The 17,369-nt window shown below is 40.4% G+C and overlaps 1 protein-coding gene across 4 annotated transcripts in view; it reads right to left on the bottom strand.

Annotated features, from left to right (window-relative positions):
* The window catches only part of CARMIL1 (capping protein regulator and myosin 1 linker 1), a 194,565-nt gene that overhangs the window by 109,337 nt on the left and 67,859 nt on the right, over positions 1-17,369 (bottom strand). For all 4 annotated transcript variants that reach the window (XM_054815205.1, XM_054815207.1, XM_054815206.1 and 1 more), the window contains exons 3-4: positions 6,327-6,377; positions 1,920-1,979 (exon numbers count right to left, since the gene is read on the bottom strand). In XM_054815205.1, coding sequence (XP_054671180.1) covers positions 1,920-1,979; positions 6,327-6,377 — 111 coding nt within the window. The remainder of the gene's footprint in view (positions 1-1,919; positions 1,980-6,326; positions 6,378-17,369) is intronic.

The raw sequence follows: 17,369 nt of genomic DNA, 5'->3' as shown, positions 1-17,369 counted from the left end.
TTTGAAACACATCCCAGAACACCAGTGCAGCCTGACAGGAAACTATTGAACAAGCATGGCCTGCTTCCTCCAGCAAAAAGTAAAAGTCTTTAATGGCTGTGATCCTTTGGAAAAGCTATAATGCTTTGATCTACGCCATTTAAGAAAACGTTACGGTAATATATTGTCTCAGTACAGACGAGCAGTAACTCAGCTAACGTAACTGTCCCACTGTCTGAGGGATAGATGCTTCAGCTAGGGGGAAAAATAAATCCTTTTGCAACCCATCTCTATTATATATTGAGTGTTCAGAATCAACTCAGATTACTGTATGACTGACACATCACAGGAAGCAATGTAACATTTCTGTCTTCTTCAATGTGAATATTTAGCACAGTCCAAGTCATAAACTCTTTTAGATGAGGAGCTGTGCTTACACAGTAAGAAGCTTGCACCTAACATTAGGAATAAATAAGAAATGTAGATAGTACGATAGGGGACACTGCAAGGTATACTACAGAAGACTGTTTTTTATTGAAACTCGTTCCCAGGGCTCTTTTGGTTCCCAGTTCATATCTTTGGTCATCACCGGGATAACCCTTGAAAAGGCTGTATTATCCCAAAAGCACACTAAGAATCTTCACACCTTTTCCCACTAGTTCAACTCCTTTCTGAACCTGTTGCCATCTCTCCCTGAAGATGAAAGAGTGGGTAGATTACTACTGTTTGTCATTGTCACAATATTAACACAACATTTCCCTATACTACTCTGTCCATTTGTTCACTTATGTTACAGTGGGAAGCTCTTAATGGTTTTCAGTGAGATGGCTAGCACAAGACTACATCCTTCAGGTATCATGGATATAACATACTGTATGCAGGAAAATTGCAACAATACCATTTGCCCCGCAAGCAGTAATCTAGGATTCTGCCTGCCTTCAGCTGTAAGTCTTACACATTTAAAACACAAATGAATGTAAACACGCAAAACCTGAAAAAATATTTTAGGAAAATCGTATGCTAAGTGAGGCTGCTGAAAATCCCTTGTAAACCCTGCTGAAACAGTGATTGTCTATGCCTCCAGGAATAATTCGCATTAGATACCATGGCATTTTAGTACCTTAAATAAAGCCACAAAAACATACACAGAATCTACTAAATGTCTCCCCATTACAATTGTAAACATCTGGACCTTTTTTATTTTTTTCCTTCTCCTTTAAGGAAGCTTCAAAAGCTAGGTTAAAAGGATGACATGTTAAACACAATGAGAGCTTTTCAGAGTTCAAATAAAATGTCAGATGCTTCTATTTTTAAAAAGCTCTTTAAAAGCCAAATACACATGAAACACGCAAAGACTTTGATACAATTGGACTGTCAAATCTTGTCAACACGTTCATCTTATGAATGAAAAATGTATTAAATGCATTCTTCTTTTCAGCACCTTCTCTTTGACATTCACTTTTTTGGGTATATAACTTGCTGTCAAATATATTTTGTGTGTGGTATACATTAACAGCACCAAGACTAGTTGGAAGCAAACCATTTCTGTCTGCAATATAAGCAGTAGCTTTTGGCTTCGCTGCAAAGGTATACACCACAGAAGCCATTCAGGCTTGCGTGGTGATGGTTATATACCAGCTAACATTGTTCCATCATCTCTGAGAAAAACATTCACTTACGAGACAAATGAAAATCTGTACCATATTGAACTAGGCAAAAAAAATATGTATTTCTTATCATCATCTCACCTGCACAACACATTCCTAAAATTTACTCTTCAAATTCTTGTCATTATTGTTAAGATAAAGCAGCATGAACGTAAGAATGCAAACATACAGTATGGTCTCTGGATGGGGACACCTGCATGTTAGAGCATTACCTCCTTGACTGGAACAGATTTAGCAATGAGTAAACACATATCTTATCTAGAATACACTCACCTGACCCGGTTTACTGGAAGTTACTCCTTGGATTTCCAAGTAGCTGAAAGTTAGTTCTAACTGTAGTTAAAAAAGAAAATGCCACATTAGTGCAAACATCTTATTTTAACGAGCACTTACACTTTTCAATGAGGTTAAGAAAACCTTGAGCGAGGCTACTGTTCTTTTACATCAATTTCTCTAATAGATACTAAATAATTGTTAATATCTTATCTGATCGCATTTTACACTAAAAGAACACTTACATTTTCTTGTTACCAGTTCAAGTGGTTTTAGAGGCTATAGGAATACCATATCAGACCTTTTACTGCAAGTTATAAGCGCATAACCCTAACTGATGTGTACTCTTGTGACTGAATAATCATTAATTACAATACTTACAGAGTCACATATTACTCTTTCATTAGTTACACTGATCATAGATGTGAAAAATTTTACTGCACAGAAGCTGAAGAGCCATGCACATACAATTTTTAATATATACATATATAAATAAAAATTCCATAGATAGATACAGATATATACATGCTCAAGACTGCTTTAGTCTCTAAAGTACTCTAAAAGTACAAGAGGAAATAATACATTAGCTTTGCCTGAGTGGGTTATCTGGACTACAGTCAGGATAGGCAGGGAAGAAGGGTGAGCATACTGAATCCAAACAGAAGCTTAGAAGAAGGCAGAAAAGTCCTCTCCTCCAAGGACAAATCTAGGGCTACGGGGAGTGGGCTAAGATCTGAATTCACAACTGCATAGACAACCATCTTGCAGCTGAGAGATGCAGAAAGAAACAAACCTCTTGGACTGAATCATAACTACAGGGCAAGACATTAGCATGGTCATTTCCTTTTATTTACCATTAAAACCATTGTAACTGAGCAGCCTGTTTGAATTGCACGGTTTCCTGTATTTTATCTTATCCTAGCTTCACAGTCAGGGTGCTCCCAGGCTAAACCGGAAAACACCATATTATTCTATTTTATTTGTCTGTATTTGTGCCGATCTTTTTAAAAGATGACCCTGAACAACTGCTGGAATGTTCAGAACCCAGATGCAGCTCTCAAGACTCCCTCTCCACAAAGGCTGCAACAGCATATTGGGAAGTCGGGAACAGAGGTACCAGTTTCCAATCATAAGAACCAGTTAAAAGTTTTCGGGAAAGCAGCAAGACAGTAGCAGAGCTCCTAAACACCAAGGTCTCACCGGCAAATCTATAAGCAATCACGAACAGTGTTACTGCAGGATAAAGCTGCCTAAAAAAATTGCAATTAAAATAGTTATGATTTAGAATGCACTAAAATTTAGGGGGTTTTAATGAAATAGAAGACCTTTTTAAAGCACTTAGCTACTTTACATTATTACTGTCTATTTGTTCTTTGTTGCTTATGTTGTGAACCCTTTTCCCTTCAGTTGCCCTCATGCTTTGACAGCATCAGAAGATATGAGCACCCCTCAGCCATTTCTGTGCAAAGTCCTCCTTCCACCAAAGGCCTAACTTAGTGACCAAACTTCACTCTTAAGTTTTTGAGGAGTCTTCACGTGCTTTGTTTCACTTATTCTGCTGCAGGGGCAAGATGCTACAGCACACAGGCAGTTTCAGACCACAGGGGTGCCATGGCAGCTGCTTACGAAGTGAGAGTGTGCACAGGGAACTGAGACAGGAGAGGCAGAACCAGCGCAAGCATCTTCCTCATGCCCACGCCGACGCCTTGCATTTTTCCAAGGGTAAGGCATTCCCTTCTCTTCAGGCCTCTTCAGTGCTTTATTTCTAAGCCAAGACTGGCAATCTGTTGTGATGACAGGATGTGGCCCTGCGCAGTTCATTTAGGCCAGAATGAAGAAAGGTTAATCCATAGCAGCTCTTGTTGTTGGCCACTGGAGTAAGCTAGACTACAAGTATAGAAGTGAAAGGCTCTTTTTTTCTAGTGCTAGTCAAACTATACAAACATATGAGACTATCTAACATTTGTTTACCCAAATCACAATGAAATTTTAGGGAAAAGTTTCTATGATTGAAATCTTTCCTATTTTGCGAATTATTTACCTACCAGATTGAAGGTTCTGCTTTTGCTAACGTACTTTGTATGTGCAAACATATATATGTACACACAATCAAAACTACTCCTAAGAAAAGTTTACACAGATCCAGACTCAAGAATTCATTCTGAAAAAATCCTCTTGACTATTAACAATTAACAAATGCTAGGAAACGTGGCAACATCTCTACAGGTCACCTTCAGTTAATTTTTCTACTTAAAAACATGGATTTAAAGTCCTTGCATTGCAGCAAAAATATAGAACACATTCTAAACATCATCTACCTGAAACTATGGAATATTTTTTACAAGGTTTTAAAAAGCATAATCTCATTTATTACCTAAAATTATATTTTTTTAAAACTCCTCTTAAAAGGCTATGAAGGAAGCTGCAAGTACCAAGCCAGCTAATTTCAGAGTTTCCATTTTTTTCAATCAAAACTCACTGAAAGCTGCCACTAGAAATATGTTAAGAAACCTGAATTACACTTCCACAAATATTTCATACACTTACAGGTGGGCTTGATGTCACATCCAACATTTACGAATGTTGCAATTACATTTTATATACACTGTAGCAAGTACTAGTAGGCTTTAAGTACAGCACTTCTTTCCTACCAGTCCATCTAGATCAGTGGAAATGGGCAGACTGGACCTGAGTGTAAAGTTATGAGATTGCCATTGTAATTAATATCCTTGCTTTAAGGATGCGAGTTGATATTATAATTAATCAACCTTTATTCCTTTTAACTTTGATCCTTGTTTAGTAGATACATGTCAACAGCATTGTTTAAGGAAGAGTGAAGCTTGGAATCAGATGTAGTAATAACAGTCACTCAGAACTGGCCATCTCTCAGCATACTCAATTTTGTGAGAAGTGCCTGGAGGAATAAACTCTCTTTGCTGCATGTTCTCAGCTGTCTTGCTAGGAGTTACTGCGTGCCAGTTACATGGAAGTTCTCAGGCTCAGAAAGACTCGGAGTAGCTTTTGAAAATACTACAGACTTTAGAAAATTCAGTAAGTTTTGCTAACCCCACTAGAAAAGAAATACATTTTCAACCATCCTAATAATTGTTCATCTATACAAAATCTATTTTTGACATAAATCACGAGCAGACAGTTTCTTCTAATCACGTTTCTTCTATTTGTTATCACTAAAGTCACCCTTCTGTTAGTACAGCATACATATATCTAGATTTCCATCAAAACAGAAACAAGTTTTCACCTATGTAAACCCATTTAATAAAAGGAGTTTTAAGAGATGTCAGTAAGGCTAAACTAGAAGAAGAGCTCTTCCTTAGTACTCCAAGCCCTAGCCTTCAACAGTTTTTTGATGAATTACAATGTCTTTGCTATTATTTAACAAGATCACCATCACCACCTGTCCATCATACTGCCATTGCATTGATGTCTGAGCTGTTCATCAACTGGCTCTACGCTTCCATGCAACCAGCCACCAAACCCTGTCCTAAAAAACCCTGTCTGAAAACTGCAGTGATCCAAAAGCCAACAGACAACCAGACACATCTGTGCTGCCGGGACAGGGTGATCAACTGAGGGAAACAAATTTCAGCAAAAATTCAAGCTAGAGTCATCCTACCTGTCAGTCAGCATCTTCAAATTATAGGTAAGGTCACATTTACCAGTGACCATAGCTGAAAATCTGGTATCAGTCATTCCATTTATTGATCCTAGTTTTTCTATAAAGCATACACACACACTTACACACCCACACATGTAAAACAAAACAAAATAGAACATGTGCCAAATTCCTATTCACTGATTCCAAGCTGGACAAGAGATTTCTTCCACATTAGTCATTTTCATTCACGTGGAAATTCTCTGCTACTACAATCATTACAAATTATCACAGGAATAGAAAAAATAATTCACCAGCACTGGCAAGACAAGTTGGTAAGATGCTTTTCAAAGTGAACCACAGAAATAATCAGAAACCATCGGAATTTAATAAAACTCAACATAATTTCTCTCTTCAAATTAAATATATTCCTATTTTGAAACTAGAAACACTAGAGGGGAACCACCTTGTTTGGACATAAACTGTCCCACTACAAAGATCATCAGGTTCATCTCACAGTTCTTCAAGGTGGTGTTGCCAACATAATTCTTCACTCACCTGCATTTCTACAAGTTAAAACTCCTCTGAAACAGATATATAAATTGACAAATCCATTTCAGACAGACACTAACAGAAGCACCATTCTAACTCGACACCATGCAACACACAATTCCTCAATGATCATGTTTTTAAACAGATGCACAACTACAATATGCTACATTTATGCAACTAAGTTTATGCAACTTACATTTGTATCTAAAAAACCAGAATATTTATAGAAACAGTGACATTACCTTGGTAGGAATCCGAGATGTTAAAAGAAATGCCCGACATGATGCCAACACCTATTGAAAAAAAAAAAAGAACAGAATTTGTAAGAAATATTTAATTTATCAATAATATTATTAAAGATTCTTTGCCAGGAAAATCCTGAAAACAGAGGAAAAAAGCCTCTAGCAGAGTGCGTATCAATTCCCTTTGCTGTCATACAGTGAAGGAAACAAAACTGGGCTCAGATCCAATAGAGCATAGTGAAGAGACTGCTACAATCTGATCAGCTATAAGCTAGTTAGTACAGCAATGAAGTGAAAAAAAATATTTAATCAATCTCTCAAGAACATCTAATAGAAATCTTAGTGACATTTTTAAAAAAAGTAACAATAAGAAGTCCTACCAGGAACATATGATGTACTTAAATATAACAAAAATATGGAAGATAAACATGACATTATTAGCAATATAAAGAGACCATTAGTAAACATTTTGTTTTGGCCACACTTTGTGCATTTCTAGAGTAACAATGCAAATAACAATGCAAATATTTCTGATTGACCTGCATTTGCTCTCCAGCAAGGAGAAAACACTATTAGATTAGTGAAACCAGTGACTCTAGGGAGAAAACACAACAAAACAAGTATTTCACAAGTTATTGCAAATCAAAACATAATGATGTATCAAAGTACCAGTCCAATCTCCAGTAGCACATCCCACTCACAGACTTTATGCTTTACAAAAGGGATGACTCATTTTGCAAAACTACAGTATTGCTTTTTGATTGATCTGCCTACAGAATTAGCTACTGTTGGTTACATCTTTTTCCAGACAACTGAAACGAACTTAATTCAAACATCCAGATCAAAATCCTGCAGCACGTGCACAGCTTTTCACACAGCTGGGACCTCCTGAACCCAGTTCTGGTCAGTAAACATCCATCTCCAGGTACGCAGGGTGACACAAAACGTGTTCCTCGCTTGGAGAGAGAGAACCAGCCTGAGAAGGCAAACCCAGCACCCAGCTCCAAACGCTGTTCCAACACTTCGGAGACTGGATTTCAGCTCCAGTATCTCAGCTGAACCACATCTCGCTGAAACCTAAAAGCACGAATGCTGTACTAGTGTTGGATATTCGCAGATGTTTCAGGGTTCATGTGATTAGACCCAGTATTCTATTTATCACTGATGTAGAGCCAAACCGTTGTGGAATAGTAACCATTGCCTCCTGTAAGGCTCACCCCTTCACTGAAGGGCCATGACGCTGGCTGGCATGTTCAGACTGACCCACTTCGTCCCCTTGCACTCATGCACGGGGAGACAACAGTCTCTCCTGCTCTCCTCCCAGCTGCGCCTATCACAAGTATGCCTTCTGCAACCCACCATGCAAAGAAGGGGGAAGCGTCAACCCGAGGGGTTTTACCATTGCACAACCATAGTTTCCCCAGCCTGACAGCAGCTCTCCCTCAAAGTAATAAAACTTTGATTCTTTCCCCTCCCTCACCCCCCTCCTCAGGGCAGCCACCCACAGTAGGTGCATATCGCTCTCCTGGGAACCTCTGGGGAGGATCTCACCCTCTCACCCCTGTGTGCTCACAAGAAAAGCATCGCTTTCAGTAAGAGTGCCCCTTTTACCCATCATGGCACCCACAAACAAGCTGGCCAGCTCTGAAGAGGGGTGGATCATGGGGCACCCTCCCTGCACCAGCACCACCAGCAAAATACCTCCAGAGCAGTAGGTAGAGCAGCTGCAACAGCTTCTCCTGATCTGCTTCTGGTCACCTCATCTCAGGCACAGAAGTGAGACAGTCAGGGGCAAAGACAGCTTTTGAAGAGCTGCTTTCCATATTTACCTTCTAGGTACTGGCCTACAGCATTAGAGAGATCAGGGTTTGTGTATTTGCCACTGCAGCGGGACGGCTGGCTACAGGAAAATCATGCCACAGTCCTGTTACAAAACATTTGCCTGCATATATGGGTTCAAGCTACTTTATGGGCATTGACAGGGTCCCTCTAACATAATGACAGCACACACAAGCAGTCCAAATAGTAAAGGTAAATGCAAACCAGGTAACCAGAAAGCTGTAACACAATTATGTTGGAAAATGAACAGAAAACCTATCAGTGTATATTTGTGCGGTAGATGTACCAAGGCTCCCAAAGCGATCTTGCTAAAACCAACAAAGCTGAAATACCCACTTACCTTAAGAAGATGCATTTACAAAGGAGAGGACTGCTGTAAGATAATACTTCCCACTCAGCCGGTAAAGAAACGACTCTTGAGTGATAACAGAATCATAGAATGGTTTGGGTTGGAAGGGACCTTAAAGATCATCTAGTTCAATCGCCCTCACAGTGCAGAATTTCTTACTTATATCTAATCTAAATCTACCCTCTTTTAGTTTAAAACCATTACCCTTTGTCCTTGTAAAAAGTCCCTCTCCAGACCTTGCACTTGGCCTTGCTGAATTTCATGGTGTTTGTGTGTGCCTGCCTCTCCTGCCTGTCAAGATCCTTCTGGATGGCACCCTTCCCTCCAGTGTGTCGACTGCACCACATGGCTTGGTGTCATCAGCAAACTTGCTGAGGGTGCACTCGATCCCACTGTCCATGTCGCTGACAAAGATGTTGAACAGTGCCAGTCCCAGTACCGACCCCTGAGGAACGCCACTCGTCACCGTTCTCCACTTGGACGTTGAGCCATTGACCACAACTCTTTGAGTGTGACCATCCAGCCACTTCCTTATCCACCGAGTGCTCCTTTTGTCAAATCCATGCCTCTCCAATTTAGAGACAAGAATGTCATGTGGGACAGTGTCAAATGCTTTGCACAAGTCTAGGTAGATGATGTCAGATGGTACAAAAAAGCCAGAGCCCTCTAATTCAGTAACAGCGAGGTTTCTACAGTTTTCACAGATGAGACTGTCACAAACAAATACGAGTTTGATTTTTACATAAAGTCAATTGAAGACAAGGTCAACTATTACTGCAAAATTAATGTCCCATTTTGACAACAGCAGGACTAGATTTTTTTTTTTTTTTTTTTTTACAATGGCAGAATTGGCCAAGAGGAGGTTTGGCATTTATCACAGTTTTATCCATGAGTATGTGTTGTGACCTTTGACAGGATCAGCTTTAGTTTACTGCCTTTTGATTTTTTTAATATTTTTTTTTAATCTTTTCAAAATTTTATGCAGCATCTGCAGTTTAACATCACCATTTTTATTCACGTTTCGAAACCCAGTAGCCTCTACCTGAAAGCAACTTGAAATTTGTTGGATAAGCTGCAAAAAAGTTTTCAGTGACCACCTCCTCCCTGATAAGCCTGCAGTGCATAAACAAATAACGGCTATTAAGATACCGGCTCACCCACGTCTCTGTGAAAAGGGTTCTGAACAGTTGTAGTACTCGCAAGGGCAAGAAAACACACATTGTAGACTGCTTAAAACAATGTATCACCCTCTTGCATCCCCTGCAAAATACCATGCTGATGCTAAAGGCAGAGGCACTGGAGGTGTTTTCACACTGACAGTTCAAGTCTCCTTTTAAGCACCAAGCTATTTTTGTGAAGGAATTCCCAGGTCTCTGTGCATCCCTCTGACATGAATAACGAGTATGTGCTTGATTGCACAATTGTCTAGGGCTCTCAGAAGTATCCAGCAGTGATGGGGTTTATGAATAGGCAGGTTCTAGATTTCCTGGAGTTTTTAATTTCTTCATTAAAAGAAAATAAAAAGCAAAGGTAGACACCAGTTACTCTCTAGCAGTTCTTGAGCATTTGTTTAGTGGTGGACTTGGCAGTGTTAGGTTTACAGCTGGACTCAACGATCTTAGAGGCCTTTTCCAACCTAAATGATTCTGCAATTCCATGATTTTTACAGAGAAGATTCTGCCATTCCATGATTTTTACAGAGAAGATTCTGCCACCATTATACTTATTTTGCATCCAGGGAACCTTAACCACAGGAAAATGAGTGTTGCAGTCAAAGTCACTTTGAAAAGCAGACACCCGGAGGAGGAGCCGACCCCTACCCAGGGCTAACTCTGAACAAAGCACTCCCTTGCCCACAAGGCATCAGGAATGCCAGCTAGGCGGGTGTATAACCTGCGCTATCTTCTGATAAGAAAACCAACGAGTTGCAGACTCATTCCTCAAAACCATTTTCTTTGGTCACAAGTGGCATTCAATTGTTAATGAAGCTGAAAGATCCCATCAAAAGATAAACACATGCAGGATAAAGAGACAGGAGTGGATTCGTGCTTTAACACACCTGTAAGCCAAAAGGTTTACAAGTGACTGATGTGACGGCAGCAAGCACACCCGGGCAAATTTTATACAGGGTGCACAACCTGGCTGCTGTTCCATGGAAGGGACAATAAAAGAGGATTATATTTAGTTTACAGTAGCTTCATTCCATCTTCCTACTCTGCCTTTTTTCAAGTACAAAACAGGATTATCATTTGAATGTTAAATGACTCCTACTCACACACAGATACCCGAGTTGACGATTTCTCAACGTTTTTATCACTCCAAATATCCTAACGCTCCCTACACTGCTCACAATGTATATGAAACAAGTTAAAATTTGGAAATCAATTTGGAAACATTCACCAAAAACATACCCTGCAAATTATTTTTCCAGAGACTCATGGCCTACAAGGTCATCTACTTACCAGAATAAATAATTTCTTTCAGTAAATAAAATTAATTTGAACACAGATCCTCAGCGAGTATATCAACAAAACATAAACATACAGATGCATTTAATGATTTATTATCAAATCCTAGCCTTATTACCCATTTTGGCACTGTAAATTAAATTAACAGTGCTGCGCTGCGTTAACCCAGCCACCCTACCCGGCAGTCAGTCTTGGGAAGATCATTAGAGCAACACATCTCTGTGCTAATTGCATCTATTTTGCCAGACAGACCACAGCAACTCAAGCCACCTCACCTATATTTAAAGTGGTTTCAAATTCACAAGCAAACGAAAGAAATCTTTTAAAAGTCTCCACTACCCTTTTTAAAATGTGTGAGCATACACGACTTTGTGATGAAATATAAAACAAAATTAAACCACCCCAGCACTTCCTGGGCCCCGCAAAGTTGTGTGATGCTCACTCCCCTCACTAGCACAGATGTTTTGAAACTTCCCTCCGATGAGATCTCAAAAAAATGATGGATTAGCCAAATGTTTTTCTCTTGCTAAAAACTGATTGACGCAGATATACATATATATATATATATATAAAAGCTTAGTACTTTTTTGATCAACTGTTGCAGTTTTACTTCTTAAAATATACTCTCCAGTCCTTTCCTTCCACCATAGTTTCTTATCCTCTGGGCATCTGCCATTCTGTCAGCCTCAAACTGCTTTGGTCTCTTCCATTACCATTTACTTGAGGAAAGAAGCATTCGTGACAGGTTTTCTTATTTAGATTTCCATCATTTCGAGAATTCTTTGAAGTCCAGAAGACAATCACTTTTATTTATATACCTCTTAGTTTACCATCCCTATTTTTATCATTATTCATTATCATTATTATTCCAAATATCATCATTATTTTTTAAGTTTCCATGCTTATTAGTTGCTTTATGATTCCTATCATAAGCTTTCCATTACTACTACTGATTCAGTATCTAATGTACACATAATAACATGAGGTAAAGCAGCAGCACGAATACAGTTTTTGCTTTGTTAAAATACAGATGAATCAATACATGTTAAACCATCCAGTCTGTCTCAGTCCCTGTAGGATCGACCGTTCATTTCCTGGGTTGTGTGCCTGATGTTGTAAATGCTCCATCCTGAAGCGACTGGAGTTCGATTAGATAAAAGGTCCTTTTCAGCACCATGTTAGAGATACTAGAGCTGGTTTCAAGCAAGGCAGTCTCTTGTTAAAAGCACTGAGCCTCCCTACACAAAGAGGCTAGCTGACATCCTGGAGGTCTTTTTGGAGGGCTAATTAGCTCAGGCACAACATGAACATGTATGCTGCCTCTGAAATGGGGATATCGCTTGGCATACGGTGGGTTTCTGTGCAGAGAGCTGGCACCAACAAAGCCCAGTTCAGTCCTGACCTAAGAGCTTGCTGCACCATCACCTTCACCCTCTCAGTTGTCCAGGGCTGAATTTGACTCTGATCATTTGGTCTCGGCTACTTTTAACATGTCATCTATGATAAAACCACTGACAATCCTTATTCACTCTTGTTCCAAATGCCTACTTTATTTATCCACCAGCACTAAAGCGGTCTTTCCTAGCTGGGGAAGATCCTTTGGGAAAGGGTTAGTGCAATTCAGTTCTTGGCATTCATGCACAAAAAACAGAATTTCTACCTCCCTGGGCTGACCTTAGCGAAGTTGAACACATTCCCAGGCTTGCCTAAGTTGTCAGTGCCTGTGCGGCCAGCCAAGAACCTACACAAAACACACCCCGGAGCAGACCCTCAACAGTAAGGGAAGCTGTTATTTGCATCAGTACGATTCCCTCCTGCCCAAGCCAGGGGCAAGCTCTGCAGCACAAGTAACAACCTTGGCCGTCCCCACGAAGGACTGCTCTGCTGCACGTTTATGATCGTTCCTGAAGTCAAACACGGCTTCCTCAACAAGGTCCCCTTGCTGGAGCCACGGACAGCCTGCCTGCCTCTGCCCTGCCACCAGCATGCTGTGCGGAGCTCAGGTTTTCACTGCAGTATGCCATCATACTACATTAAAAACTCAAGTTTCATCTGTTAGGGTCCACCATTTTCCATATTTTCTGGATGGCAAACGATAGTATGGGGAATAGCTTTTAATTGAAATGGGTTTTTACAGAAAAACTGGGGTCAGATATCACAACTGCTGGCAATAAATCTGCTGTGTTTCAAGAGAAGAGACGTACCTTTCCAATTCATTTACTGAACACGACAGGGGACACCACAAGATGGCACAATGGAGTGCTTCATTCAAATTTCCCTTTCTGTCTAAGTTAGGGGACCCTTTTAATAGAAATGCTTATTTAGTTATTGAAGAGCAGTTCCAATATTCAGAAAAGTTTCTCCTTCAGAGGCAACAATGAACAAGTCCTCCCTGGAAGATAGTTAAGAAAAAGTATTCTCATTTTAAAAGTGACAAAAACAGAGGCATGGACATGCCAAGAGATTTGCCTACAAAAAAAGGGCAAAATGAAGTGGCATGGCTTGAAAGAGAAGCCTGGAGTTAATGGCTCCTAATTCTGGACTAAGAGAGGAAACAATGAGGTTGGAGGTTTATCAGCAGATTAAAACAAAATTTCTTGCTTAAACCAAATTTGTTCATTAGCTCCTCCAACAGCTACTACTCTCACCTTTAGGCAGTGTCCCAGCTCTGCGAACTGTTTTGTTTGTAAAGGAAGCATGAATGGAATTGTGCTGCTTTAATGCCTGAAGCACAAATAAATATAAACACTTGCTATAAGCCTGTCTGCAATGAGCAAATGGCCCAGCTACTCCAGCAAAGGTGACATTTCAGAAGATGCTGAGACAGGTTCACCTTTGGCCAGACACTGCCAATGGCAGCAACAGGAGCCTTGGTCACCCCAACATCCAGCTCCTGTCACTGGAAGTAGCTTGTGATGTGGTCACCAGTGGTGCAGAGTGGGACACCCTTCATTCAGAGACCATACTCAACAATTTTGTATCGCAACCTACCATTTCCATTAACCATAGAGCTGCTTGTGGAGGAACAGCCATTTATTGTTTAGGCACACAGGGCTCCCTTCTTTTTCCAATCAGTCAGTCATGGAACAGATTTTCATGGCATTGCGAGAGATGTCCAACACAGCGCTTAAGCCAAGGCAACCCACAGCAGACCGTGAAACTTCCTCACCGTTCCTCTCACCGCTGCACAATTCCCAAAAACAAACAACCCTAGTGCTGTAAAGCACTAAATACCAGAAGACCTAACTACCATGCTCCGAGTCATAAAAATAGGAAACAGAGAGCAGCAGCATTTCACCAATACAAAGTCCCCTCCATGACACTGGACCCAGCCTGGGCTGAGCCCCAAGGGGGCAGTGGGAAGGGTGCAGGCTCAATCACATACATTCCTTGGTAACTTAGCAATGAGGCATATAACCCCAAAGGAATTTTTCCTTCTCTACATCTACATTACACATAAATAGGTCACTAGTACATTAGTGCTAATATACTTTTATTTCAGATTTTTCCACACTTCCGCTCTCCTCTGTATACAGCCACTACATAGATTGACTGCCCCAATTCAGGTTATGAAGCGCCACAGCAGGGTTCCTTCCCCGCATACCAGCCTTTTACAATGTTCTAGCCCTCAATACTCAGCTAAATAATAGCTTGAAAACATTCAGTTGACTTGTAATTTGAAAGGCTCTGGGCTCCAGCATCTTCTGTGCAACAATTTTTTTAAATATTTTTTTTACACTCTTACATTACTTCTCTCCATCATAGTAAGAGCGCACAGGCATCCTTTAGAAAAACCCTCCTACTACTTATCCCTGGTGTTAATAGTAAGAAACATTCATACACCTTCCCTCCTCCTAGATTTACAGACAGCAGGTAAGACTGGAAGCATTTTGGTGTGCTGCATGTGACACTTTTTATGCGGAAGCAGCTGGAAATAGATTTTGCTATTGCAGTGCTTTTATTCTTATCTTCTTTAATTTCATCACTTACAAATACCAGATTAAACATTTCACAGTGTTTCTTGGTGATGGGGTTGCTCTCCTTGTAAGAATGTCACACACAATCATAATGCAAAATTTTAAAGACCAGGAAACAAAACAAAAACTTCAGGGCCAGAGGAAACACAATTTGATCCATAATGCAAGCATTTTATAAGAAACTCTTCTACAACCACTCATATTTGCTTTTCGTTATCAACAATTAAATGAAGATTCAATTAGTAAAGTGCAATGCACTTAGCTCCGCTTAATATTAAAATAAAATAAATAAGCAGGGTAGAACAATTTTCCTCAATACCCTCTGCCATAAACCACAGTCTCTATAACACTGACCATGGACAGCCCTGAGAGCTAAGGCTCAGAGAAAGATGTCAGCTTAATAAATCTGTAGAATTAAGCCTTTTTTGTCCTCTACATGGCATAGACAAATTGAAAGACAAAACCAAATCAACAGGTGGAAAGTTATGAAAACCTCCAAGCCAAGGCAGCTCTTCCCAAAGAAATCACTGTTACGGGTGCAAGACAAAACCCTCTTCTCCATAAGGTCCAGAGGGGATTACTCCAGATCTGCTCCTCACTTCAGAAGCTTCACTGCAGTTCTCAGGTGCACTTAGATATCCTTTGCCTCCTTTCGCTTCCCCACAGAACCCTTTCTCCATCTCTATCATCTGTAAAATACAAAGTACCCACTGGAACTAACACAACTGTGACAGCCACTCCATCCTTAATCACCTCAGGTATGCTGCAAGTCTTCGTCTTTTTGTATTTTGATATCTTAAGACCGTCAATCTTTCAAGAAAGGAATGGTGTTTAAGTGCTGGAACCAGCCACTTGGTCATTTAAAATCCTTAAAAGCCACCACTACACTCCCAACCCCCAAACTCGGACTTTTTGTTATACTGTTTTTCGTTTTATAAGATGATCTCTTTTACAGCTATTTTATTTCTAGTGTATCACATTTCCCCTCAGCTAAAGAAATCTTTTCTTTCAGAGCTTTAAAACACCTTCCAGAAATGGGAAGAAGAGAACAAACTCTTCTGCACAGGAAGGCAGGGCTGGAAGGGACCTCCCTTTCACTGCCCATTGCCACCCCCGCATGTAACTCCTTTCCCATAGCTCCTACTTGATTATTTAAGCGGTGGGAGCTGAAGATGGCTGAGGCATGCTCTGTTGGCTTACCCAGTGCTGACCACCCACCCACCAGCTTAGCTGATTAGTAGCTAGCACCTCCTGGGGAAATCACACAAGAGCTTCTCTGTCAGGCACTTTACTCTTACAGCCAGGGCGGCTAAATGACTGAGGTGTGAACAATGTCCCCACTTCCCCTGTCACGCAGGAGGGATTTCTTTCTTACAAAATTCTGCACCAGATGATGAATCCCAGCTTGCTCTCCCTCCCCGTGCTCCCACTCTGTATCTAGCACAGGGAGAGCTGCAGGCAGGAAACCCGGAGGCGAGGCCGGCTTTGGGCAGTGGCACAGCTGACTGCGTCTGGCTTCCCCTTAGACGGAAATTCAGGAATTGCCACATTCCAGGAAAGCAACGTTGCCTCCAACATCCTGAAAAAAAGTACTCGCAGTTTCACCCCACTCCCGACACACACGCTGTCTTGTCTGCCTATGTAGTACAAGTTGCATGCACTGGGCAAAAACCACCGACTAACCGTTGACAGAGGGTTATTATTTTCTGTGCTGCTTTTTGAAAGGCATATTATGTCAATTACCTAATGCTGTTCGTTATTAAAAATTAATATGCTTCTCTCCAATATAAAAGCTATTTCAATGCTTTCTGGTTTTGTAAGGATTTTTATTTAAATGTATCACACTAATATTGCCTGTGTTTTACTTGTACAGCTTCTTATACAATATATTAACCTGACAAAATGCATGTACTAACAAAATACCCCTATTTATCTGACAAGAACATCAATTTCTAACAGCCAAGTAGAAACTAAACATCAAAAAATGTCAGAAACCATGCTAAACAAAACAGAAATTACAATCCACTGAATGCAAAAGCAACAAATAATTCTGCTCTTCAAACTTAAAGTACAATTGATACAGTTACTACCCAACACTGGGTAAAGAGCCAGCTCCTAGCTATGCAGAAGATGACAACAGTTTGTAAACCACCTCTGCCTGAAAAAACAGAAAAAATTCAGCCTGCTTCCCCAAAAAAACCTCCATGCGATTCTGATGCAAAGGTCTTGTAAGTCAAACTGTTTCTCAGAACAACCTGGTGGGTGAATTTTGGTTTTGTAAGCACTGAGCCACATGCTTGATGCTGCTTAATCATTGTTTATTTCAAAACTGGGGCACAAGAGTCTCAAAGAAAAGAGCTTCTAAAAGATTACTTCACTACTGCAAACTTGAACAACTGACTCATCAGTG

The sequence above is a fragment of the Grus americana genome, chromosome 2, assembly GCF_028858705.1.
Source record: "Grus americana isolate bGruAme1 chromosome 2, bGruAme1.mat, whole genome shotgun sequence".
Taxonomy (NCBI): domain Eukaryota; kingdom Metazoa; phylum Chordata; class Aves; order Gruiformes; family Gruidae; genus Grus; species Grus americana.
Note: the sequence above shows the minus strand (reverse complement) of the source record. Positions and strands in the feature narration are given on the sequence as shown.